The sequence below is a fragment of the Oryctolagus cuniculus genome, chromosome 13 (genome assembly GCF_964237555.1).
Source record: "Oryctolagus cuniculus chromosome 13, mOryCun1.1, whole genome shotgun sequence".
In the NCBI taxonomy this organism is placed as follows: domain Eukaryota; kingdom Metazoa; phylum Chordata; class Mammalia; order Lagomorpha; family Leporidae; genus Oryctolagus; species Oryctolagus cuniculus.
In genome coordinates this window covers 52,462,134-52,489,331 of record NC_091444.1, presented here as the reverse complement: position 1 = coordinate 52,489,331, position 27,198 = coordinate 52,462,134, and the positions used below count along the sequence as shown (strand labels likewise).

At 43.9% G+C, this 27,198-nt stretch overlaps 1 protein-coding gene across 4 annotated transcripts in view; it reads left to right on the top strand.

Moving 5' to 3' along the window:
• The window catches only part of PCNX2 (pecanex 2), a 324,094-nt gene that overhangs the window by 280,833 nt on the left and 16,063 nt on the right, over positions 1 to 27,198 (top strand). For all 4 annotated transcript variants that reach the window (XM_008268254.3, XM_051821460.2, XM_051821462.2 and 1 more), the window contains 3 exons: positions 4,977 to 5,230; positions 13,594 to 13,827; positions 16,267 to 16,379. In XM_008268254.3, coding sequence (XP_008266476.2) covers positions 4,977 to 5,230; positions 13,594 to 13,827; positions 16,267 to 16,379 — 601 coding nt within the window. The remainder of the gene's footprint in view (positions 1 to 4,976; positions 5,231 to 13,593; positions 13,828 to 16,266; positions 16,380 to 27,198) is intronic.

The following is a 27,198-nucleotide window of genomic DNA, read 5'->3' as shown; positions in this document are numbered from 1 at the left end:
AGCTATGGCGTAACAGGTAAAGCCACCCCCTGCAGTGCCGCATCCCATATGGTGCCAGTTTGAGTCCTGGCTGCTCCACTTCCTATCCAGCTCTCTGCTGTGACATGGGGAAGCAGTGGAAGATGGCCCAAGTCCTTGGACCTCATACACAAGTGGGAGACCCAGAGGAAGCTCCTAGCTTCTGGTTTCGTATTGGCATAGCTCTGACCATTGTGGCCATCTGGGAAGTGAACCAGTGGATGGAAGACCTCTCTCTCGCTCTCTCTGCCTCTGTCTCTCTGTAACTCTGCCTTTCAAATAAATACATAAAGCTTTTAAAAATATAAATAAAGTCTAATTTAATGGAGGGTGTGTGGTGCCTCAGTTAGGTCACCACTTGGGATGTCTGCACCCCGTGTTGGAGTGCCTGCTTTAAGTCTTCAGCCACTGTCCTTCCAATTTATCTTCCTGCTCAACAGTACCCTTGGAGGCAGCAGATGATGCCTCAATTACTTGTGTACCTGCCACTCAGGGACCAACCCAGTAGGGAGTTCTGAGCTTCTGACTCCAGCCTACCTGGCTGTTGCAAACATTCGGGAGCAAACCAGGAGATGGAAGATCTCTCTCTCTCTCTCTCTCTCTCTCTCTGTCTTGCAAATAAAAATGAAAATAAATAAAAATTTTGTCTGAAAATTTAGTCAAAATGAAAATATTTACAGATAAACAAAAGCTGAAATAATCACTATAAGAAATATTAAAGGAAGTTTTTCAGACTAAAGGAAAACAATACCAGATAAAAAATTGATTCAGCCCAAAAGAGTGGAGATTGCTAGAATAGCAAAGTGTTAGCAAAGAGCTTTCCTTTCAAAATGCATTCTAAAACTGATTATTTAAAACAAGATAAACACAGTGTTTTGTGGAGTTAAATTGTGCATTGAAGTAAAATGGTTGTCAAAAGTAATACAAAGAACATAACAGAGTAAATATCATTGTAATTGTTTCCGTTATAGGATGACTGATATTAAATTAACTTGTGGTAGATGGTGATAAAATACAAATGTACATTGTAGTCCCTAGAGAAACTATAAAAATAAAGAATTATAGATAAAATACTGATAGAGGATATGAAATAAATGACTAAAAGTTAATTTAATTAAAAATCCTATAAATATGTATAGTTCTGCATACATTCCTATGGACTTACTTCAAAGGGTACGGTTTAAAAGCTTGCCATGGGACCCCAAATCCCCTTAAGCTGGGTGGTAAAAATGCCATCTTAAGTGTTAAAGTGATCATTTTTATAGGATTAAGTGTTAAAAGTGATCATATAAATAGGATTAAATGTCTGGTAATAATAATAGAATGAAAAAGGAGTGAATACTCCAACTCAAGATAAATAGAATGACAGTCACTTTAAGTAGCACTCTGACCTCAGAATCAGCCCTTAAAGCATTCTAGTCTGGCTAGAAAGCCCATGAAAGCATTTTAAGCATGGAAAGCTAAGACACTGTGGCAGAAAAATGTCCTACATGAAGGACTTTGGTGGGTGAGACCCCAGTGGAAAGTAGTGGTCATAAAGACGGAGGTACTTTTCTCTGAAGGGAGGAGAGAAATTCCACCTTGCTTATGGCCTTGTCTAAATACTAACATAGTTTGTGGATCCAAAAGGCTTCCATAGCGTAGGCAGCTCATGTAAAGAACCTCAAGTGATCACTGACATCATACATAAGAATGTGAATTATTAAATTAACAATAGGAGTCACTGTGCACTAACTTCCCATACAGAACCTCTGTCCTCAAAGAGTTTTATTATGAAAGTTAACTGTAAACCTTGTTCTCAAAGAAAAAAAGCAAGCAAAAAATCCTGGAAATAATTCAAAAGAAAAAAATCAGAGAAATAAAGACAAATAGCAAGATGGTAGACCTCACTCAGTCATATAAATAATCATGTTAAATGTAAGTGGACTAATCACTATAATTAAAAGTTGGAGTCTAGTTTTGAAAAGCAAGTCATAAACATATGTTGTTGATAAATAATATATTTTAAATATAAAAATATAGTCTTAGACACTCACATCCATTTTTGCTACATAAAAAAGTAAAAGGATAGAAATTTATATCCTGTGGCCAGTGTTGTGGCCTAGCAGATAAAACTGCTACCTGTGATGCCAACATCCTGTATGGGTGCCAGTTCAAGTCCAGGCTGCTTCACTTCCAATCCAGCTTCCTGCTAATGGCCTGGGAAAGCAGCAGAAGATGATCCAAGTGTTTGGGCCCCTGAATTCACATGAGAAACCAAGAAGAAGCTCCTGGCCTTGGCTTTGTCCAGCCCCAGCCATTGCAGCCCTTTGGGGAATGAACCAGCAGATGGAAGATCTCTTTCTTTCTGTCTCTCCTTCTCTCTGTGTAATTCTGTTCAAATAAATAAAATAAATTTTGAAAAAAAGAAAATTATATCCCTTTTAAACATGTTATAAGAAAACAGGATTATCTATATTAATGTCAGACTTCAAGATGAGTTGTATCAATAAATAAAGATATCTAATGAGTCAGCACAATAGTCCTCCATGTGTATACACCTAACAGAACTATATGTGTGTGTGTGTGTGTGTGTGTGTGTGTATGTATATATATATAAAATGGCAATTAAAAGGAAAAGCAGAAAAATCCAGATTTGGAAACATCAACACTCCAGTCTTAGTAACTTCTAGGAAAAGTAAATAAAATATTAGCACCAGAATATTTGAATGACTTAATTGATCATTTTAAACAATTTTTGACATTTACAGAATATGTAACACCAGCAGAATATAGAATTTTTTAAGAGTAAAGCTAAGCAACAAGATATAATACAACTAATTTCATGAAGCTGAGATAATACAATGTTCTCTGATGACACTGTAATTGAAATTAAAACTCACAAAGATTTATATCACAAAATTCCCAAATATTTGAAAGACAAACAATGTACTTTTTTTTAAAGATTTATTTATTTATTTGAAAGTCAGAGTTACACAGAGAGAAGAGACAGACAGAGAGAGAGAGAGAGAGAGAGGTCTTCCATCCGATGGTTCACTCCCCAATTGGCTGCAATGGCTGGAGCTGCACTGATCTGAAGCCAGGAGCTAGGAGCTTCTTCCAGGTCTCCCATGTGGGTGCAGGGGCCCAAGGACTTAGTCCATCTTCCACTGCTTTCCCAGGCCATAGTAGAGAGCTGGATCAGAAGAGGAGAAGCCAGGACTCGAACTGGCGCCCATATAGGATGCTGGTGTTTCATGCCAGGGCATTAACCCACTGCACCACAGCACCGGCCCCAGCAACGTACTTCAAAACCCATCAGTTAAATGAAAGAAATAAACCAGCATTTTAGCAGAATAGGTTAAGCTGCAGCTCATGATGCCAGTATCCCATATCCAATTGCCAGTTTGAATACTGGTTGCTCCACTTCCAACTTAGCTCTCTGCTAATGTGCCTGGGAAAGTGGCAGATGATGATCTGAGTACCCATGGCCCATGTGACACCCATGTGGTAAACTTGAATGGAGTTCCAGTATACTGACTTCAGCCCAGCCCAGCCCCAGCCATTGCAGCCATTTGTGGAGTGAACCCGCAAATGGAAGATCTCTGTTCTCCCCCAACCCCAACATCACTGTGCTTTCAAATACATAAATATTTTTATTGTAACTAGGTTAATTACGAAATAAATTAACTGAACAAAAACAAAAACATAACCTATATGAAACATTGGGGGTGCAAATTAAACAATGCATCAGGAAAATTCACAGCGCTAAAAGTTTATATTAGCAAAGAATAAAGGTTTAAAATCAGTGATCTAAACCGAGTTTGGTAAAGTGTGGCTCATGAGCATAGAATGGCTTTTTGCATTTTTCAAAGTCAGGAGAGGGGTGAGAGAAGAAGGAGGATGAGTGGAGGAGAAACCAGAGAGAGTGGGGAGGAAGAGGAGGCAGTTGCAACAGAGATCCTATGTGGCCAACATAGATTTAAATATTACTCTCTCACCCTTTCCAAAAACAAATAATAATAAATTGGTAACCCCTGACATAAGTCCCTACCTCAAGAAACTAGAAAAAGAAAAAGTAAAAGAAAAGAGGTGAGAGGAAAATCTATGGACTATTATTAAGATTAGGAAAATCAATGAAACCAAATATTGGTTCTTTGGAAAGATCAATAAAATTAGAAAGTCTTTAGCTGGACTAAAGAAGAAAAAAGATAAAATACAAATTATCAATACAAATTTATTCATAACATATAGCTTGTTTTTTTTTTTTACTCTATATGAAGGGTACTCCCTTTATTCCTACTAATTTTCAGTGTGTTAGATTCTGTCCTTTCTCCTCACCTAAGATAATTGTAGCTCACAGCGCTGCATTCAAGCTGTAACAGTGACATCATGCCATTGGCATTACCATGTTGTTTCCCCAAGTCACTGATGGAAATGTCGAAGGTATGATGTGAAGCGTTCAAAGATTGCAGACTCTGGGAGTGTACCCAGTGCACACCACATCTCAGTCTCCATGAAGTGGTAATAGGTAGTGTGTCTTTGCAGCTGGGCAGTGGCTCCTCCTGCAGGGCACATTTCCTGGAAGTGCCTCTGCACATACCTGGCTACTCCCAAACAAGTCCACCTGCCACTTTCTTAGCCTCCCATCTGCTCAGTTATGGTCTACAAGTCAAGGCTACAACCATCCTGAATTTTAGCTATTACTGTTCATGGCTTCCTTTAATACAACAAAAGAAAACAAACAAAAAACACAAAGGAAGAGATGAGAATCAGAGGGCACCGACTGAATTAGAGTTAATTATTATGGAACTGTGGCCTCTCTGGGAAGCACTCTCTGAACTAAGACTAAACAAATGTCCTAATTCTTACCCTCTCTTCAGCATCCTCCACTCTAGTGAAAGCAAGGATAGATTCGCTCTAAACACAAGTTTTAGTGCGACTCTTGCCTGATGTCCATCGTGTTTGTACTTGGCCAGGAACTTACTGCCAGCAGAGAGAGGTGGAAGCCATCATGGAGGGCGACGAGGACGACAGAGGCTGCTGCTGCTGTAAGCCAGGCCGCCTGCCCCATCTGCTGTCCTGCAACGCGGCGTTTCACCTTCGCTGGCTCACCTGGGAAATCATGAGAACCCAGTACATCCTGGAGGGCTACAGCATCATAGACAACAACGCAGCCACCATGCTGCAGGTGTTTGACCTCCGAAGGATCCTCATCCGATACTATGTCAAGGTATCGCTCTGCTTCCCAAACACTTGTATGAGAATGGTGGGCTTTGTAGAAAGCTGGACACTGATGCTCCTCCTCCACCTCTGAATTGGAGATGCAGCCCGGTTTGGTTCCCTACAAGGCTGTGCTGTAGACTACAGTTTTGTTCTAGCTCTAGACACCAGCAGACAATATATTTTCTTGTCTGGGTTTGTTTTTTCACTTCTATCACAGCAGGACCTGCCTGTGGTGATGGCGTTGACAAATTTAAACAGCCTAGGAGTAGTAATAAGCCTCAGTGTTTGGGTTATGTCAGATTAGATGCTCTGTTTTAGAACCAGAATTACGTTTTACATTCCTAATAAAAACTCAACAATACAGCTAAACAATCAAATCAGGATTAGCTGTTACAGCCTTGCCTCCTTGTACATGTGGAGACTGATAACACAGTTTTTCAGTTTCTCATTGCTCATGTCTGCCCCGCTTGTGTTCAACTCCAGAAAACGTGCCAGTTTGGCCTCAGTCTGCTGGAGAACAAGTGTGGGACTTGAACAAGGATGCAGATTGCTAACTGGGACTCAGATGTTTTTGGAAGGGGAAGGCAGCATGGCTGAGGAAGTCTTTGTAGTGCATCCTATTCTGGGTGAAGCCTTTGCATGGTGGAAACCCTGGATGGTCCACAGAGGGGTTCACATTTTAATGCTATTGCAGCAGAGGCTGCTCATCTACCGGGGAACCCCTGCATACTCTGCCAGCTAAGACTGAGAGAGGTAGTCTCACAGAAGTGAGGAAATCAGAATAAAAAGACAACCTGGGCACCTGAAGTTTCTCTCAGCTGTCTCAAAGTTAGAAATAGCCATCATGAAGATCCCTAGTATCTGCAACAGCTGCAGAGGTTTGCTGGAAATAGACTGTAAGAGTCACAAGGGTACATGACTCCAAGTTACCATCCCCAGAGGTAGACAACAGAGGTGATCACAACAGAAAATGCTATGACACCCTTTATGGGGGAAAAAGATGCATGACAGACTTAGCCATCCATATTCATCATTTTTTGTGATGCTAGAAAGAGGCAGACCTTGATATCCAAATTTCATACAAAACCATAAATATTTTTTCAGCCATACAGAAGTTGGGGAAGATTTGAGAAGCAAATATATTTCCCAGGCCATTGCAAATGAGACTATAAGAAGTTTCTCATACACTGTGTCAACTCTAGGCAAACTTGTTGGACCAACTGGGTGATATTTGGTGGGTCATGACCTAACAGTGATATACACTTGTTAGAAGTTCATTTCTCTCACACACACAGAGGAAGGCTGGTAGGGTAGTTCTGTCCCTATAAAGTACTCAAGGACCCAGCGTCTTGCCAGCTCAAGCTCCACCACTTGAAGTGCACTCCCCATCTTCAGGTTGTAAGATGTAAGTTCCAAGCTGAAAAGGAGGGAGGAAAGGATAAAGAAAATGATGACCAAGGGCATGTACTGGCTGCCCACAAATGATTCCTAGGGGTTGCCACAGTTTACTCCTGCTATGGCCTGTTGCCCACAGTGTTGTCACATATAATTGGGATGGACCCAGGGAAGGGGCCTGAAAAAGGTATTCTGAGCAGCAAGGAGCACATAGTGAAACTGTATGAGCATGATATAGGGAGAAGACAAGAGACAAACAGCTGCCAGTCATCTTTGTCACTTCCCTCATCAAGGACAGGAAGTGTACCTTGAATGTGTCCTTCAGTTCTCTGGAGGCAGCAGGATGCAGTGTTACAGGAAGGGCTGGATCCCGGGGCTGACTGGTCAAGGAGACACAGGGACCTGTTAGGCAAGTGGCCAGGAAGGAGCAGCGTGGGCCAACAGTGGGAGTCTAGACAGGACAGACGGATGGGCCCTGGAATTGATCATCCCCTGTTGCTTCAAGAATTGGGCTAGTAAAAGCATGGAGTACAGGAGGGACAGTCCCCACTGGAGGTAACCGAAAGCAGGTGAGGGTGCTCAGAGAAAGTCAAGCTGTGAGGAACGGAGCTAAGGTACTGAAGGGTCACATGAAAAATTCAGGTGCAGGGAGGCCAAAGGAAATGAAGGAGGTGAGACCTCGGGAGCAGAGCTTCCCAGGCACCTGGAGAGGGCAAACCACAGGGAAAGGACCAACCAATGGCCCCAGGGTGGGGAGAACCCTGGGAAAGTCACTCCCAAATGCAACACTCCTTTCAGTGCAAACAGTAGAGAAAGCCTGCAGGCCTTCCCTTCCCGAATGCACTCTTCCCAGCCCCACTGCATTGCCCACCTTTGGGAGAGGAACCCCGGAGTCATGCCCCAGGATGCAGCAACTCCCTGTGCACAAAGCAGCCCGGGGACATCCGTAGGAAATCATCTTAGTCTTGTTTGATCATGGCTGCTAGTTAGAAACTGGCAAGTCCTTCAGAGCTGGAACCACTTCCTTCGATTTGCATTGGACTGTAAATAAAATAGATCTGTCCTGTGTGCTTAATAAAGGTTTTTCTAAATCAGAAAAAAAAAAAATTCCTGCTAGACCCCTTTGTGTGCCGCTACAATGCCCCCTCCCCCCTCCCAGTTACTTCCAGCTGTTTTCTGTTCCCACTGCCTCTCTCACCACTTGACATGCACCTATAGACACGCACTCCCTGTGCTCCCTGCCTCCCAAGGCATGGCACGCTGCTGCTTCTGCTGCTTCTGCACTCACTCTCCTCTCACTCTGAGATGCCCACAACTTCCCTTCCAACTGCAGCTCAGACCGCAGCTCTTCTCCCATGCTGCCCAGGGTCCACACGTGGTGCTTACTTCCCTTCCTTGGCAAACCCTCCTGCTTCATGTAGTGCTAACTCCCAGGCAAAGGAGCCACACCTGACTCCTCTTTGGGACCCTCCCCCCAAAGCCCTGTGGGATGACTTGCTTATGGAAGTGCCCAGTGCATGTTGTGGACAGAATGGACAAAGCCTCCAGGTCATGTGGATTCCGAGTCTGGGCAGAAGAGATCCAGACCTGGGCAGGGGTTTGAATAGCCTGCTCCAGGCATGGTGCTGAGAACAAGGGTCAATATGAAGCCAAGCCTCTGACTCTGGAATAACCCATAAACAGCCTTTGCAGGGGCCGGGTATGTAATAGACAGACCTGCCTCCATCATGGGGCCAGCAGTTCACAACGAATGGTGGAGAAGGAAGAGGATGCGGGTGAGATGCCCTGTCTGGATCTGGCCTGATCCTCCCTCTGAGCTTTGCCAAAACTGAAGACTCCACACCTGGACCTGATTTTTTTTTTAAAGACTTACTCATTTATTTGAAAGGCAAAGTTACAGAGATAGAAAGAAATAGAGATCTTCCATTGGCTTGTTCACTACCCAAATGGCCATAACAGCCAGAACTGGGCTAGGCCAATGCCGGGAGCCAGGGGTTTTGTCTGGGTCTCCCACGTAGATGCAGGGCCTAAGTACTTAGGCCATCTTCTGCTGCTTTCCCAAGGCATGAGCTGGGAGCAGATGGAACATGAACCAGAGCCCATATGGGATGCCACCATCACAGGCAGCAGCTTTACCTGCTACACTACAACACCAGCCCTGGACCTGATTTTTGATACCTCCCTCTTGTGGACTTGTAGTTGATACTCATTTCTTCCTCTCCTAACTCCCGGAAACGTGCCTCTCAATGCCCTCTTCAGTTATCTAGGATGACAATTTGCCATCTGACACATAAATCCAGGATAATGGACAAAGGGAGGTTCCCAGAACCTCCCAAGTAATATGGGTGACTTGTGGGAAAACAGTGTCCTTAACTCTCTTCCCCAAGAAAGGAGGATGAAGGCAGACAGAGCTGCAGGAGTGGTAGGAGAGGCACTCTCTGATGTCTTCCACGGCACTTTTCACAAGCTGCGGCAGGCCGTGCACTCGGACTCCCTGGTTAGCTGAATAATTACAGATTGCTGTGTCCTATCAAGAAGTTCTGGTTCTGTACACCTGGGCTGAGGCCCAGTGATCTATATTTTTATCATGAGCTTCCTAAGTGACATGAAACATAACTAGGTTTGAGAACCACTACACACATATTTGTGCTCTATAGAAACAAGAGTTTTCTTAACTCCAAATTGCTGTTCAGGTGGGGCTGAGGTTTGGGCCCTCCCACTGCCTCCCTGTGTAATTCACACACAGGCAGGTGCATTCTGCGTGAGGCTGGCTGTCTAGGTGCGGCACCCTGCCCTGCAGTGAGGGAAGGCTCAGAGCTTGCCCTCACTCCCCCTGCTGCAGCCAGGTAGGGAGGATTTCAGGAGGGCTGACTGGCCACTAGCACCAAAGAGTTGGCATTTTGGGGTGAAGAACCAATGTATCTTGCCTTCTTCAGCCTCCATTGCTTGAGGGACAAAGCAAAGCCTTTGTAGCTCTGAATTACTTCAAGTTTCCAGAGTTCAGCCTTGTTCTTTTTATTATTTGCTAATTACATTGGAAAATGGGAAAGGAAGAAAAATTTGAGATAATTCCTTTACACAAAAGGATTTTTTAAAAATCTCCTAACAAACTGGGTCAATTCCCCCACCTTCTGAATATATTTGAAATCATTTCCTTCCCAATGACTAGTGGTTTTCCCTGGTGTCTCCTCCCTCTCTCCTCAATTTATGAGTGCGGAAGACCCTTTTACCCATCAAGGAACCAGTTTAATGTGGGGGCCTGGTTTTCCCGCTGCCATTGTTTCTGGGCAGCTCCCTGAGAGAGAAGATGCGCTTATCACCTGCATGGCAGAGCAGGGAGTGAGAAAACCCCACATGTGGGCCTGCCAGCCAGGCCCCGTTTCTGGAATGAGTTGTCTGATAGAAGATGCTGATCTACAATTAAAATGAGAAACCAGGAGGAGCCCTGCTGGAGGAGCCTGATACTGTGAATTTAATTCAGGAGACGTTCTGCTCACAGTGCGGTTCAGGTTTACAAAGTCAATTCATTTTCAGCATCTTGACTTCTCCACTGTGCTTAGTATCGGATCCATGTCATCCTGACAGCTCACTGGCTGTCTCCAGGACAGAATTCCTGCCCAGATAAAGTGAAGGTGGGGTCTGGCTGGCAGCTGATGGGGCAGGTGCTGTGAGAGGGCTGGAGCTATGCTGCGAATTGTGTGCTGAAGTCAACGCCAGGGCTACAAGAGGAGGGAGTTTTAACCTCTGGAATTCAAAGTCCTCATTAACCATTCTGACTTCATCCGTTATGGAGTTGTGGGGTTGTTTTTAATTCTTCCCTAGAAATGAATGAAAAGGTAAACTTTTGTCTTTTGATTTTTGTTTGTTTTTCCTATCTGATACGCAATTAGTATATACTGGGGGAAACTAGACCAGATGTTTGCTGGAGCCAGATGTTTAGAGAGATCAAATTTCTTTCTTTTCTCTTTGTCATGCTTAGCTGAGAAGCAGTGCCTGTGACCAGGGGCACAGACCTTGGGCATCATTACAGTAGCCCCCAACCCTGCCCTCTTATCCCCAGGATTGATTCCCAATGGATGAAACCGTGAATAATGCCACACCCTTTATATACTGTTTTTTTTTTCTGCACATACATAACTATGATAAAATTTAATTTGTAAACTAGGCACAGTAAAATTTAACAAGAATAATAATGAAAGAGAACCATTAGCGGGTAGGTGTTTCACCTCCTGGTTCAGATGCTGATTAAGACACCCACATTTTATACTGGAGTGCCTGGGTTTGATTCCTGGCTCCGCTTCCTGCTTCCAGCTTCCTGCTAATGCAGACCCTGGAAAATAGCAATGATGGCTCAAATAGTTGGGTCCCTGCCACCTATGTGATGGGACACCTGGATTAAATACTAGTTCCCAGTTTTGCTGAGGCCCAATCTTGGACATCATGGACATTTGGAGAATGAACCAGTGGTTGGGATGGGAGTATCTCTCTCTCTCTAATTAGTAAATAATTTTTTAAAAAGTAGAACAATGATTAACAATGTACTCTATAAAAATTATATGAATGTGAATGTGATCTCTCACACACATAATATTATACTGTAGATCTTAGCAATGTTATCATGTAATATTTTTACTTTCCTAAAATTGAGAATTGTCACTTTTTCACTTACAGGAAGCACTTTATGACTTCTCTTTGGCATATCTGAATTGCCAGGATCACTACCCTTTCTCTTTGGGGCCAGTATTAAATAAAATTTAGTTGAATGCAAGCACCTCAATGCTGAGACAGTCTGGTAACTCAGAAGGCTACTAAATGACTAACGGGCTAGCAGTGGATTCAGCCTGTTCACACCCTGGGTGGGACACAGGCAGGCAGTGGATACAGCGTGTTCACACCCTGGGTAGCACAGAGCAAAATGGCACACAATTTCATCACACTCATGAGAACGGCTTCCAATTCTAAATTTACAGACTGTTTATTTCTGGAATTTTCCATTTAATATTCAGCCCGTGGTTGGCCATGGGTGGTGACCACCGTGTTCTCTTTGGCTCTCAACTTTGGGCCAACTACTTAAAGTGTCTGCCTCACAGAAGCTGTCAGTGATCCAGTCGAGAGAAACCTTTTGCAGATTCAGAATGTGCATTCTGGAATGTCACATGTGACTCTGATGGCCACCACAGCCGCAGCTGTCTCATGTCCCCAATGCCATCCCCGTTCCCTCACCCCTCTGCTTCAACCTCTCCTGGGCTTCTGCTACTGCTGCTGCTGGCTGCCTCCCCCGAGCCTCACACACATCCTACTTGCTGCGTAGGTAAGTCACAGATGCCAACAACATGACTGTTTGAACTGTTTCTCGCATATGTGCCATGTGCTAAGTTCTTCACAAGCCTCATCTCAGTTTAACCTCAACAGATGCCAAGTGGACATCATTAGTGCTTCTGTCTTTCTCACCTCCTGCTTCCAGCTGTGTTTGGCCACTTATCCTAAACCTCCTGCCCCTTTCTTCCTCCCTGTACTGCAGGAATTTCTTAAGGCCCACATGGTTATCCTGGAGTGCAGGGTTACAGAGAGTCAGAGAACACACACACTGCTTAATTTTAGTGGCTTTCTACAGACTTCATTTTTCTTTCTTGCCCATTTTGGGAGCCTAATAGAAAATACGCCCAAGGAAGAAAGGCCATACACCAGTAGCCACAGATTAGCTTTTCCCAAGTCTGGGCTGTCTTCACTCTTAACAATAGAGAGAGGCCTCCTCAGGGGTTTGCAGTCCTTTCTCTGAAATCAGAGATGACAGGAGGCCCTCCGCTCAGCTCCTCAGACCCTGAAGTAACTTGACACCAGACACCTCTGCAACCTGACCCTCAGCTCTGCATTTCATTTCCCAGCCCAGGGAAAGGGAGGGCAGGAGAGCCAGGGATTCTGTGCCCTCTCTGCAGGCATCAGTCCCTGAAGCCTTTGTCCCCAGCCCTCTGGTATTCATTACGTTCTGTCCTCCCACTTGGGAAGAATGTGTTTCTATAAACAGAGAAGGCTATCAATTAAGTGCTTGCTTCCACTGGGAGCACGCATCCCTGCCTTGGAGCATGGAGCGCTGCTTCCCCTCGCCCCTCATGCTTTCAGGATGAGATGCACGGCCACGCTCCCGGGGTCGCCCTGAGCGCCACCGCCATGTTTCTGTTACAATGAAAACGCTGCGCCTGTTGTGTGGCACTCTGGAGTAGCAGACTGATCTGCTGCTGACGCGCCACGCTGGGCGTGGATGTTCATTTTCTCTGTCACATTTACACTTCTCAAGGTCAGGTGCAGGCCTGTTTGGAGGGTGAATTCATTCAAAAACTACACAATGGCCTTCAATAATGCTGTGACTCAGAATAGTAAGTCCTGAGGAGGAGGGTGAGTTTTCCCCCCGTAAGTACAGCGTCTGATTAGGGAGAAAACGGGTTATCTTGGAGCATGTCACAGATGTTCACTGTCTGGGCACCCGGGATCAATTTCACATCATCACTACTCTCCATAAGCAGGGAGTTGTTTTCGAGCATTAAATCCTCCTTGACTGGAGCCTGGAGGAGGCTCTGTCCACTCTCAGCTGCAGCAGCCTAGCCTGGCATCCACAGATTGCTGCAGTCCACCACACAAAGGGCGGGCCTGTGCCCCTCTCGGGAAGGAAAGGGCAGCCTACCATTCTTCCTCATCATGAGATCTGTGCGGTGACATTCTATCAGCATCATTCCCTGCTCATTTTCTTCTTCCTTGCAGTGACCCTTAAGGGAGGACATTTTAGAGTGTCTCAGTGGGGTTGGTTTGATACATTGAGCCTAGAAAGAAGAACAAATAGTAACACATGTGGAGATTTTGTATTCTATTTTCCTGGGATTGATTTGACATATTAATAATAATAATATAATAATAATAAACCTTCCTGGCTTTCAAATAAGTGCAGGAGCTCAAAATCTTGATATCTCTCTCTCCCTGCAGAGTATAATATTCTATATGGTAACATCCCCCAAAATCCTCTCCTGGATCAAAAATGAATCACTTCTGAAGTCCCTTCAGCCCTTTGCCAAGTGGCATTACATCGAGCGTGACCTCGCAATGTTCAACATTAACATTGATGATGACTACGTCCCGTGTCTCCAGGGGATAACACGAGCTAGCTTCTGCAACGTTTATCTAGAATGGATTCAGTATTGTGCACAGAAAAGACAAGAGGTAGGTAAAGGAGGTGGAGACTGGTGGAGAGAAATTTAAGTTGTTGTTGTTGTTGTTGTTGTTGTTGTTGTTTGACAGGCAGAGTGGACAGTGAGAGAGAGACAGAGAGAAAGGTCTTCCTTCCGTTGGTTCACCCCCTAATGGCCGCTGCGGCCAGTGCGCTGCGACCGGCGCACCGTGCTGATCCAAAGCCAGGAGCCAGGTGCTTCCTCCTGGTCTCCCATGCGGGTGCAGGGCCCAAGGACCTGGGCCATCCCACTGCACTCCTGGGCCACAGCAGAGAGCTGGACTGGAAGAGGAGCAACCGGGACAGAATCTGGCCCCCGACCGGGACTAGTACCCAGTGTGCCAGCACCGCAGGCGGAGGATGAGCCTATTGAGCCATGGTGCCAGCAAGAAATTTAAGTTTTAAAAACAAGGAACACTCAACAGTCCATCTCTTTATACCCTATGGCAGACTATAATAAAATAGAGGATAAATGATTAACACTTAAGAATTAATATAACATTTTTCTGATGAGGAGCCTTGCAGGTTTGTGTCCCCTTCCAGGGGAGGGGAACCTTTGTTTCTGCCATGGGCGTCTGGCTATTTATAACATTATTTGCGGGCCATGCAACATTATCAACTTGAAAAATAGCCTGCTATAGATTTATTGAATTTTGAGTCCCACCTGGAGTTGCCTTGCCAGGGCCAGGCCAAATGATTTTGCTGGCCTTATACAGCCTGCAGGCTGGATGTTCCCCCTCCTGCTTATAATGTGTTCACAGCCAGTGCACTTTTAAACACCTACAATAGCTTTCGAACATTGGAAACTTCTTTAAAATTGCCTTTTGAGATTGTCGTACCATGCATATAAGAGATCTTAAAACTACACATGGCTTTATTTTTTTTTTTTTACCTTTAGAATAAACTTATCTTTTAATTCTATTTTCCATGGACTTTATAAAATCCTTGTAACTATGCTGATACCAGGCAGATTTCGTACTGGACCATGGAGAAGCAAATTCCATTCGCTCCAGCTTATTTCCATAGCTGTTATTTTCCTGCGCTGTTATTGCTCGTGGACTGAGGAACCTTCTTGAGGAGGATCCTGTTTCTTAGAAATGAAGCCAAGGGCGGCCGGTGCTGTGGCACAGTGGATTAACACCCTGGCCTGAATCGTCGGCATCCCATATGGGCGCCGGTTCAAGACCTGGCTGCTCCACTTCCAATTCAGCTCTCTGCTGTGGCCTGGGAAAGCAGTGGAAGATGGCCCAAGTGCTTGGGCCCCTGCATCCACGCAAGAGACCTGGAAGAAGCTCCTGGCTCCTGGCTTTGGATGGGTGCAGCTCCAGGCATTGCAGCCAATTGGGGAGTGAACCACTGGATGGAAGACTTCTCTCTCTCACTCGCTGCCTCTCCTCTCTCTGTGTAACTCTGACTTTCAAATAAATAAATAAATCTTAAAAAAAAAAAGATTTAAAATAATTAAAAAATTAAAAAAAAGAAATGAAGCCAAGGACAATGAGAGCACACAAAGACAGAAGAGGCAAGGTGGGGGGAGAAAGGAGATACAGGTGAACGAAGGGAGTTGGTTTGCTTCTCTGGATTTGGAAAGCTGAGTCAATGGATGTGGATAGAGAAAGTGGGTCCAAGTTGGAAACAACTTCCTCAGTCGCTGCTGAAGTATGCACAATGATCTACAGGGAGGAAATCAAGCTGTGACACTAGCACAGGTCCTGGACTTCATTATGAGTGATTCTAAGCAGGTGGCAGAAACTGCAAGTGGCAGAAGCTGCTTTCTCCAGACAGAGCAAGGAGAAAATGCTGATCGTATTCAGCCATGCTTAGCCTCTTCCAGGGGTTGAGATGGCCAGAGAACCTACTGATACGCTTGGCTCCCTAATGAGAACTCCCTCCTCAGTTGGTTCATGAAAGGTCTTTTTCTTGCAAAAGATATTTTGACTTTAAATTTCTTTTGCATCTCCCCTCCCAGCCATTTTTTCAGAGCTGACTTTGAATGCTTCTTTTAATTTAGCTGTTACTGTGGATTTATGATCAATTCAAAGGGCCCCTCATTTTAAAGAGAACCAAAGATCGCACTGGATTCCTGTACTTTTTCTCTGCCTGCTAGATTGCACATCTCCCCTTGCATTTCGTAGTACTAAGGTGAGCACATGTTTGAAGATCCCCTGAAATTCCAGGAAATCAGTTAAACCACATCTTGTCCCCTTTTCTTTGCAAAAGTATCTTTCCCATTTTTTTCCCCATGTCCAGCCATAACAGAAACTGTCTCAGGAGCAGAAGGTTAGCTCCCGCTCTCTGAGGCCAGTTGAAAGGGCACGCGATGACCACAATGGATGACCAAGAAATCCTCTTCTACTTTTACATATGTGAGTCTGTATTGGTACCTACTGGAACATATTTGAAAGCTGAGTTATTTGTCCTTGCTCTTTCAGCCTTCAAAGACCCTGGACTGTGACGAGGACTCTCCTTTGGTGACTCTGTCCTTTGCACTGTGCATCCTGGGGAGAAGAGCTCTGGGAACTGCAGCTCACAATATGGCCATCAGGTACCTGGGAAGACAGGTGGGATGCCTTGGACTAGTCTAGGCACTCACATTTTGTCTTTTTGACAGATTTTTTTCAATCATCTTCTACTTCCACTTCTTTCAGATATTCTTTCCATGATAAATCATGTTGGGACTTTTTTCTTTCTTTCTTTTTTTTTTTTTTTTTTTTTGGATCACTGTGATCTTTTCAAATGTTAGATTTGGAAATATCATTACTATTGAACAGTCAGGACCCAAGGATTCTGAGTATAAAGCCCTCTGTCTTACAAGTGTCCTTGTGAATTTGCTGGGAAGAATTAATAACTTTATGCATATAAAATGTTTGCCTTGTACCCGGAGAAACTGATGCCCAATGAATGTTAGTTCCCTTTCCCTGTTTTTCTTCACAAAAGAATTCCTCACATGTAATCCAGACCTTCCACTGTCCTATCTCTGTGGGGCTTTGATTAATTGCCTGCCTCTTTTCCTATTTTTTGAACTGTTTCTGCAGAATCTTACGCATCTGTACATAAATAGCTCAGATATCTCTTCATACAGCACAAGAATTAAGCCCCCTCCTGTCCCTTCGTTACCCTCTGTCACTCATGGGGTGTCTTTCACAAGTGAAAAGGTACTTGTGCTCCCTGCTGCCACACTGCATCTGAAGCAGCTCCTAGCTCTGCAGCCCAGCTGCTCTGATTAATTTCATCCATCATCTTCAAACCACTTCCATCAGTGGTTCTCATCCCTACATGCACATGAAAATCTCCTGGGAGCTTTTACCACTTCCATCAGTGGTTCTCATCCCTACATGCACATGAAAATCTCCTGGGAGCTTTTACATATCCTGATGCCCTGCCTTTCCTGTCCAGACCAATTCCATCAGAACATCTGTGGGTGGGAACACATATCATGACTTTGCCAAACTCACCCAGTGATTTCAATACATACCAAGACTGAGAACCATATCATGGAACAAGGGAGCTTGAAAAAGAGAGGGTTCCTTTATTTAACTTTCCCCTCTACCTAGATTTTCTTCAATATTTCTGCACTATATTATTGCAAAAATGGTTCTTCTTATATTAGACTTGAATAGGTTTTATGCTATTATAATGGATTATAAAACTGTAAAAGACAAAACCTACCTATTTATGTATTTATCTGATTGCACGGCCTCATGACTCTGGGACATCAGATAAACAAGCCTAAGGAGACTTGTTGTCCACTGTTTCCAAATGCCTTTCCTGAAGAGGGTTTCTGTGAGTCATTACTGGTGGTAAGGTGTCAAGAGGTATCATTGATTGTAAGTTCTGAGTTGTAAGTGGTGAAGTGTTATGACGGGCAGCAATTTCTGTTTCTCTCTGGAGACAGTAGCCTGGGGTCCCCAGGATGGAAAGGAAAGATCCAAAGGTAGTTAGAATTTGTGACATTAGCTGCTCTTTCAACTCCATCTTGGACTTGTGTGATTTTCTTCACAGGGAAGAAATGTTCAATGTCTGATCCTGAACATATCTTTTTAGCACCTGTGGCTGGCATGTTCTCTAGGGAGGAGCTGACTTACCTTCAGCCCCTCTCCTCCTACCTGGCTCAGCCTCACCAAGGACCCAGGCCAGTTCCTCTGAGACCATATGGGACTAAATCTGATGATTTCTGGGAGTCCAGCAGAAGATCCATTCATGGGCTGTGTAAAACAGGATAAGGCGGCCCTTAGAATGGGCTTCTTATTGAACTATAGAGAATGATGTTTGAGAAGGGCTTTGTAGGCTCTTGTACTTGAGTCACAAGATGAGACTGCATAGCACTGGGGCAGGTTGTTAAAATACTTAGAAAGATCTCTTGTTTAGTCTATTTGAAGTGTTTCATAAATTTCAAATTTTCCTTACAAGTTGGAAATAAGTGTTGCAAATATTATTTCCAATTCCATCTAAGATATATTTTCAAAGACTTCTTTAGTTTTATTTGTTGTGTTACTTGTTCAACTATTCCTGATTCAGTGAATCTTCATGGGTCCATTTGATTTCTTTCTCCTGGATTAAGTACCCGCTGCTTTTTTAAAATGTTATTTTGATGGGATCTTTGTTTCAAATAGTTTCTCCGACTCTATGTCTGCCCTACTCGATGTGAACATAATGATGCGGTAACTCTCGGAAGAATTTAGGAAAAGACTCAATCATCTGAGATTAGTTCAGGATACTGAGAGATCCCACAGCACAGCAAAATCCTATCAGGCACTTTATTTTCCATCCTCAGTCTGTGAAAAGCATCCTCTTTACAGTCTGCCCTAGGCCGATGGTTGGAGTCAGAAGTCCATGAAGGTCTGATTTGGTTGCACAGACCTGGGGATGTAGAGGGGCAGCACTGACCGAAGCTGGAGTCTGGCAGAGCCCCCGCCCCTCTTGAACCAAACAGCTGTGCCTGATATTTCATATACTAGGTTTCTGTAAATGATTTTGCTTAGAAAAAATATTGCCAGAGCCCAAAAAACCTTCAAGACATAATTTTTATAGATACAGTCCAATTACTCTCCAAAGAAAGCTATCCTGATTTGTACTCTCATTATACCCTCACCTCTCCTGGGTAGTCTAACCTTTTAAAATTTTTCTAGACTCATGGTTGCAAATTATATCATTTTCATTTAAATTTGCATTTCTGTTATTAATACTGAGGTACTGGTCATTTATATTTTTTCAGTGTGTTGCCCATTTACATGCTATACTCATTGTTATCTAATATTTGGAAGTATTCAAGTAGGAAGATATTAACCTCTGTTATAAGTGTTAAAAATTTTTTCTGCCAAGCTGCATTTGTCTTTTATTTTTACTTATGACACCTTTTTAAATCTTTTATTTATAATTTTTGGATTTTGTGTCTTTCTCGTGATACAGAAATCTGCATACTAGCCTTTGTTTTCTCCTGATAGTTCTGTTTTATTTCTTTACGTTTAATTTTTGAATCCTGATGGACCTGTCTGGGATTTGATTTTACCCTACTTGTTAACTAATTAGCTAGCTTTTTACTGTTTCATGGATTCTGGCAGAGGACAATGAGATTTCTGGGTCAGAGACAAAGGGCTTTATTTCTCACAATACAGCAAACATTATGAGCATCCTAGTATTTGTCTAAGTTCTTTTGTCCCCAAAGTTCATGGGGGTGACACAGAGTGCCTGTTCTATATTATAGCAGAACACTGACCTAGGGGAACCTGCTGCTTTATAACAGAGGGAGATGTTACCTTATGCCTTATGATAATTTAGTCTAATTACCTCAAACTCCACCCTGAGCGTCAGCCTGAGCCTTGCCTTGTTGGTAGACACAGCAGGATGCATCAGAGAATGAAGGACTCATAGAGCTCTGCCTCCCAGTGAGTCCACGTAGGGCATATTTCTGTGCACTATAGGAAAAGTAGATAGAGATTCAATATTTTCCTAAGAGGGTAGCTGATAGTCCTACATCATTTGCTAAGTAGCTCATCATTAGTAAGTAAAAATTATCAGTGGTTTGAAACATTACTTTTTCATTTACAGTCACGTGCCACATCTGACATTTCAGTCCAGTGGTCTCTTAAGTTTATAATACAGCTGAAAAATCCCTACTGCCTAGAAAGAATGGAGTCATCTTTTTGGGTAGCACAATGCATTACTCATGTGCTTGTGGCAATACTGGTGCAAAAGAACCTACTGGGCTGTCTATGATATGCAAGGATGGCCCATACATTACTTTTTGATGCACAGTACTTGACAGCAATAATAAATGAGAGTGTTACTGGTTCATATATTTACTATACTGCAATTTTTGTCATTATTTTAGGGTGTATTCCTCTTACTTATAAACACTGTTTGCTGTAAAACAGTATGCCACATCATGCCAGCACAGCCTCACACATCTCATGTTTACCACATGTCTTAATTGCATCAAGAGAGCACATTGAGGGAATGAGCTAAACTGCCTAGGTTTGGGTAAGTATACTCTTTGATGCTTGCACAATGACAAAAACCTCCTAACAACACATCTCTCAAATATGTCCCCACCATGAGGCAACATGTAACCATGCTACTTTCCCATACATAAATAGTGTGCTCCTGGATTTACACTTCCGTGTAAGTGATCAATTTGTCTATTCTTACCGTGGTATCATGTTTGGTTTGCTGGAGTGAAACAAACACTGTTTTGACATCTGAAAAGTCCCCTTGTCTTCATTTTTGTTATGTCTTTTATAGTTTTGTCACCAGATGCTGTGCACATATATTTCTCCTCAAGTGAAATTCTGTAAAACCTCTGTTGGAATTTTGATTAAGATTGTACTGAATATACAGATTCATTTGAGAAGATAAAATCAATCCTATTTAATAATGTGATATATCTTTCAGATCATTCAATTTTTTAAAAAAATGTCCTTCAGTAAAATTTTCTCTCATTTTGTTTTTTAGAGATTTGTAATTTCTTGATGCGTTTATTTCTGTTTATTTTATAGGTCTATTGTGAATGTGAATAGAACTGTTTTTCATGTCACATTCTCTTGTGACAGGAAAGTTATATAATATTTTTATATTGATCTCGTTCTGGGCACTTCTATTCAATTCTGTATTTACAACAATAATATTTCAGTTAACTTCTTTTTTATGTTTTTGATAGAAAGACATATCTGAAAATAATGACAATTTTGACTTTTTTCTCTCTGGTACTCACAACTCAGTTCTTTCTGTTAGTACATTGGCTATGACCTCCAGAGCGATGCTGCAGGTTGGCATCAGTCTTAGTTTCTTCTTACTGTAGAAGATTATCAGAAATGTCATGATGTAAAGCTGTCTGGATACATTGTTTTTCAGTCTTTGGAGGTCAGAATCCCAAAATGGGGTTCACAAAGCTAAGGCTGGGGTCTTCCCAGCTGTGCTCTTTCTGGGGGCTCTGAAGGGAGAATCCATTCCCCGCTCTAGCGGCTGCCTCTCCACCTTCACGCCAGCAGCATTGTACTGACGCAAAAACTGCCCCTACAGCCTCCCGCTAAAGACCCTGACTATTACAAAGGGACTAGGACTAGATAATCTTCTCATCACAAGGTCCTTAGTTTAATCACATCTGTAAAATTCTTTTTTCCATTTAAGGTGACCAATTTACAGATTCCAAGATTTAGGACATGAATAACTTTGGAGTCCTTCATTCTGACTGCAACAGGATTTTTTTTTTAAGGGAAAGGGTTTATTGGGGGAAACCCGACAGACCAGAGGGAAGGGGCGAAGAAGGAAAAGAGGGAAGAGGAGAGAGTAAGAGAGAGAGAGAGAAACATGGAGAGGGAGAGAGATCAGGAGACATTGAGAAAGAACCACGTGTTCAGGAACAGGTCCTCTTAAAATTTTGCCGGGGAGGCCGGTGCCATGCTCACTTGGTTAATCCTCCACCTGCAGCGCCAGCACCCCTTATGGGCGCCAGGTTCTGGTCCCAGCTGCTCCTCTTCCAGTCCAGCTCTCTGCTGTGGGCCATGAAGGCAGTGGAGAATGGGCCAAGTGCTTGGGCCCCTGCACCCACATGGGAGACCAGGAAGAAGTACCTGGCTCCTGGCTTTGGATCGGCACAGCGCCGGCTGTGATGGCCTTTTGGGGAGTGAACCAATGGAAGGAAGACCTTTCTCTCTGTCTCTGTCTTTCACTGTCTATAACTCTACCTGTCAAATAAATAAAAAAAAAATTTGCCCGGGAGTGGTCAGGGAAGTAGGAGCAGCAAAGGATTCTTGCCTTAATCCAGTAATGGGAGAATGAGACTAATATTTTAGCATTAAAAATGAGACTTGTTTTAAATTTCTGTTAGACCATTTTTATCAAGTCAGGGTGTTTCCTTTTCTTCCTGGCTTGCTTGAGCTTTTATTAGGAAAGTATGTTGAAATTTTTTTTTAAACTTGAGGCATGAATTCTGATGACTTTATTATTCTCCTTAAATATATTAATGTAATGGGTTATGTTAATAGATTTCTTCATATTGAAACATCATAGCAATTCTGAGATAAGCTCTACTAGGTTGTGATAGCTTACTCTTTATACAACAGTGGGTTTAGTTTGTTAATATTTTACATGGAATCATTAGATCCATATTCCAAGTATGAGTGGCTTATAACGTACGTGTGTATGTGTGTGCATGTGCAAGGATTCTGTCATCATATAATTTAAAGCCAGGAGTATGCCCTTAAGGTGTGCTTTTTAAGACTCAACAAGTCATCCCTACCCATTCATTCACGGTTAAAGAGTAATAGATGGGCCGGCGCCGCGGCTCAGTAGGCTAATCCTCCGCCTTGCAGCACCGGCACACCGGGTTCTAGTCCCGGTCGGGGCGCCGGATTCTGTCCCGGTTGCCCCTCTTCCAGGCCAGCTCTCTGCTGTGGCCAGGGAGTGCAGTGAAGGATGGCCCAAGTGCTTGGGCCCTGCACCCCATGGGAGACCAGGAGAAGCACCTGGTTCCTGCCATCGCGGTGCGCTGGCCACGGCGGCCATTGGAGGGTGAACCAACAGCTAAAAGGAAGACCTTTCTCTCTATTTCTCTCTCTCACTGTCCACTCTGCCTGTTAAATAAATAAATAAAGACTAATAGATGATTTTGAATGCTGACTCCCTGGGTATGTCTTATGCAGGAGCATGGCCTAAGCCACAAGCTCTGCTTCACTGGAATGATTTGTTGGGGAAATGTTTTGTGTTTATGTAAGTGACAGAGCTTTGGTGGGTGGACATGTGCATGCAGAAATAAGGGAGATGAATCAGTTGAGAGTCATTTTACGTGATATGCTAGACACAACTGAGCAAAAGAGTACAATTCCATGAAATGTCTTGAGGTAAAATATTGATCTGTTGTGGAGATGGAATGGGCCGGTGTGGATACGACAAGCACTCAGTCGTGTTTTAAACTTGAGGTTTGGGACATAACTTCTTTAAGGGACTGTGTCTCCCACTGACGAAGGCCATACAAATAGGATTCGATGCCTGACCCCTGAAGTCAAGACCTCACTGACTTACTGTCTTCTTGCACATGAAAGGTGGTGAGGTGGGCCCAGGCCAGTGCTCAGTTTATAGAGATACCAGGGCAAGAGAAGCCAGCTGCCTTTTACAGCACCAACAGATTTTGCTTACAGAAGAAATTGTAGTGACTCTTGGAGATTAAGTTTGCAAGAGGACAGAAGATGTCAGGCAAATTTGATCTTCAAAAGTGCCAAGAGGGCAAGGCAGGCCTAAAGGTGCTCTGCTTAGCCCTCACACGCTGCCCTGTGGCAGGAGATCCCTGCTGTGTTCTGAGGTTCTGTGTCTAACCAACCCACTCTTCACCCACATAGCAGACTAAGGGAAACAGCGTGCTTTTTTTTTTTTTTTTTTTTTTTTTTTTTAAGATTTTATTTATTTGAGAGGCACAGTTACAGACAGTGAGAGGGAGATACAGAGAGAAATGTCTTCCTTCCGTTGGTCCACTCCTCAGTTGGCCGCAACGGCCGGAGCTGCGCTGATCTGAAACCAGGAGCCAAGAGCTTGTTCTAGGTCTCCCATATAGGTACAGGGACCCAAACACTTGGGCCATCTTCTACTGCTTTCCTAGGCCATACCAGAGAGCTGGATCGGAAGAAAAGCAGCCAGGACTGGAACCCATGCCCATAAGACACTGCAGGTGGAGGGTTAACCTACTGTGCCACTCCACCGGCCCCAGGAAACAGCACTCTTCAGACATAGAGGATGGCATCTGCTTCTCCTCAGTGTCTCTTGAGGACGAGGACCCACACTGGGGCCAGCCGTCATCCTGGATCGTGCTGCACACATCAGCTCCCAGCGCTTCATCTGCATCTGCTCTGTAGAAATGCCTTTGACATCCCTAGCCCTGTGTGGACATCCACCATGTCCTCCTTGTCTACTTACACTTCCTTGTTGTCATGTCCTGTGCTGGATCGTGCTGCCAAGAACTACTGGGGGTGCCTGCTATCTGCTGATTCTCAGTGTGGCTGTGCTCTGAGATGTTTCACTCTTCAAGGTGGCACCTCACCCTTCCCTGCTGGCCCAGTGCCATTACTATAGGGGTTGCCACCCCACTGCATGCACAATGCCCAGCTCACTTAGACACATCTGCTGTGTCTTTCAGTGTACAGGCATTGGGCTCACAGGACAAGATGAACACTGGACACTAGCATGAATGAAGAATCGTCCCCCACCCTCCCACCAACAGTCACACGTTGTCCTCAAGCCTTGCTTATATCACCCAAAATATTGCTTATAAAGAGATTCTTCACAAATCCCTTACCAGGCCTTCAAATACCCTGGATGTTCTTGATCTTAAACAAAGAAGGGGCTGGCGTTGTGGCACTGCAGGTTAAGACACCTCGTTCAAGGTGACCATCCCATATCGGAGCACCAGTCCGAGTATCAGCTGCTCTGCTTCCAATCCAATTTCTGCTAATGTCCTGGGAAAACAGCAGAGGATGGCCCAAGTGCCTGGACCCCTGCCACCTACATCAGAGACCCAGATGGGCTTCCAGGCTCCTGGCCTGACCCAATGCTTCCCATGGCAGTCATCTGGGGAATGTACCAGCAAATGGAAGATTCTCTCTCTCTCTCTCTCTCTCTCTCTCTCTCTCTCTCCCCCTCTTCCCTTCCCTTCCTCCCTCCCCCTCCTCCCTGTATCCCCCTTTCTCCGACATTCTGCTTTTCAAATAAATAAATCTGAAAAAAAGTGACATTAAGAAAAAAATGAGCAAAGAAATAAATAGATGGTAATGAGGACAACAGGCAAGTAGAGCCACGATTCAAGCTTCTCTCCTGGGCTGTATGCTGCCTCCCAGTGACGACCCTGAACTCTAAAGGAAATGGAATAGCTTGGAGCTCCTTGAGGGCACTGTGGCTTTCAATCTGCATGTTCTTCAGCAGGTAGGAGAGAACTGGGATCCCAATCAGGAGTTATTTTGATTTTAAAGCCAATGGAATAACTTCCTGGATGAAGTGTGCAGGAAAACAATATTAATACACTATCAATTCCAGATGTTGGCAAAGTATCTGCAAAGATTTAAATGTGAGAAAATTGCTGGTGACTGACCTTGGGATGGTAAGCCTGGGAGAATTCAAAAACAATATTCTCTTAATATTTTTACTATTGCGGCTAAACCAAAGCCTTTAAAGGGATTAGGTCATTCTAACACAACCTCTGGGCTGGCCTTTTTTTTTTTTTTAAGTTTTTTTTTATTTATTTGAAAGTCAGAGTTACAGAGAGAGAGAAGGAGAGGCAGCAAGCGAGAGAGGTCTTCCATCTGATGGTTCACTCCCCAGATGGCCACAACAGCCAGAGCTGTGCCAATCTGAAGGCAGGAGCCCGGAGCTTCTTCCAGGTCTCCCACATGGATGCAGGGGCCCAAAGACTTGGGCCATCTTCCACTGCTTTCTCAGGCCATGGCAGAGAGCTAGATTGGTAGTGGAGCAGCTGGGACTCAAACCATATGGGATACCAACACTGCAGGTGGTGGCTTTACCCACTACGCCACAGCACCAGCCCCTGGGCTGGCCTTTAAGAAGATAACTCCAGCTACCTGGCTTCAAAGCTGCTTTGTGTTTCCTAGGGAGGTGTGGAGATAGCCATGGCTTTGCTCCTATGCTTGTTTATTGTGACACGAAGTCCCAAGCACTTGTTACCACCCAATTCTCAATTTCTCAACTTTCTCTTCCCTGTTTTCTATTAATTGAAAGAGTTGTAATATATGTTGAACAGAGACCTGTGGGAATGACTGGCGTTTATGGAATGGAAAACTCTTAGTCATCCACAAATCACCAGAAAAATGAAAAGTATTATCCTTTCTTCTGCCTTTCTTTTTTTTTTTTTAATTTTCATTTTATTTACTTGAAAGGCAGAGAGAGAGAGATCCCTGATTCACTGATTCTCTCCCCAAATGCCCACAATAACCAAATCTGGTCCAGGCTGAAGCTGAGAACTCAATCTAGATCTCCCATGCGGATGGCAGGGGCTGAACTGCTTGAGCCATCACCTACCGTCTTTCAGAGTCTGCATTATCATGGAGTTGGAATCAGGATCTGGAGCCAAGATTTAAGCCCCAGCACTTTGGAAGTGGGATGTGGTCATTCTAGGTGCTGTAACAAACACCAACCCTGCCTTATTTTTTATTGCAAGGAGGTGGTGCTAGTCACCTGGGCTGCTGGTTTTGTTTGGGGAACTATAGCAGGAGTCATAGAAATGATCATGAAACCAGTGCATGTTTGTGTGGTTGCTGGATGCTCCAAAGGGGATAAGCCACATGTGAAGAGAGCTTGCTGCAGTCCCTAAGATGGAGAGGCTTTCTGAGTCCAGGGTAGGAACTCAGGTAAACACAAAGCAACCCAGCCTGCACATCACACTTAATGGTTGCATATGTCTACAAGCTGCCACTGATGGCAGTGTGCTGCTACAGAAGGCTCCTCTATAAACCCGTGGTATCCAAGCCTGTTTGGAAATTCGCAGAAATCTATGAGTGATTCTGTTGGGGAATCCTCTTATGTGTCCTGCAGAAACTACCTAAGTGTTCAGATTTTTCTCTCTGAACCCTAAGATACATTAAGCCTTGATCTGAGATGATGATCCCATCATCCCACACTTGAAATTCTTTCCCTCCAGAGGTACTCATTTGTTTCTGAAATAGCATGTTTACTAAGTAGTAGATCCAGAGGTACTCATTTGTTTCTGAAATAGCATGTTTACTAAGTAGTAGATGGCGTTCTTTGCTGTGGAGGCTGTCCTGTGTATTGTAGTTTCCCCAGCCTCTACCTACTAGATGCCCATAGTGCCCCACCCCCTATATCAGTTGTGACACCAAAAATGTTTCCAGACTTTGCCAGATGTTCCT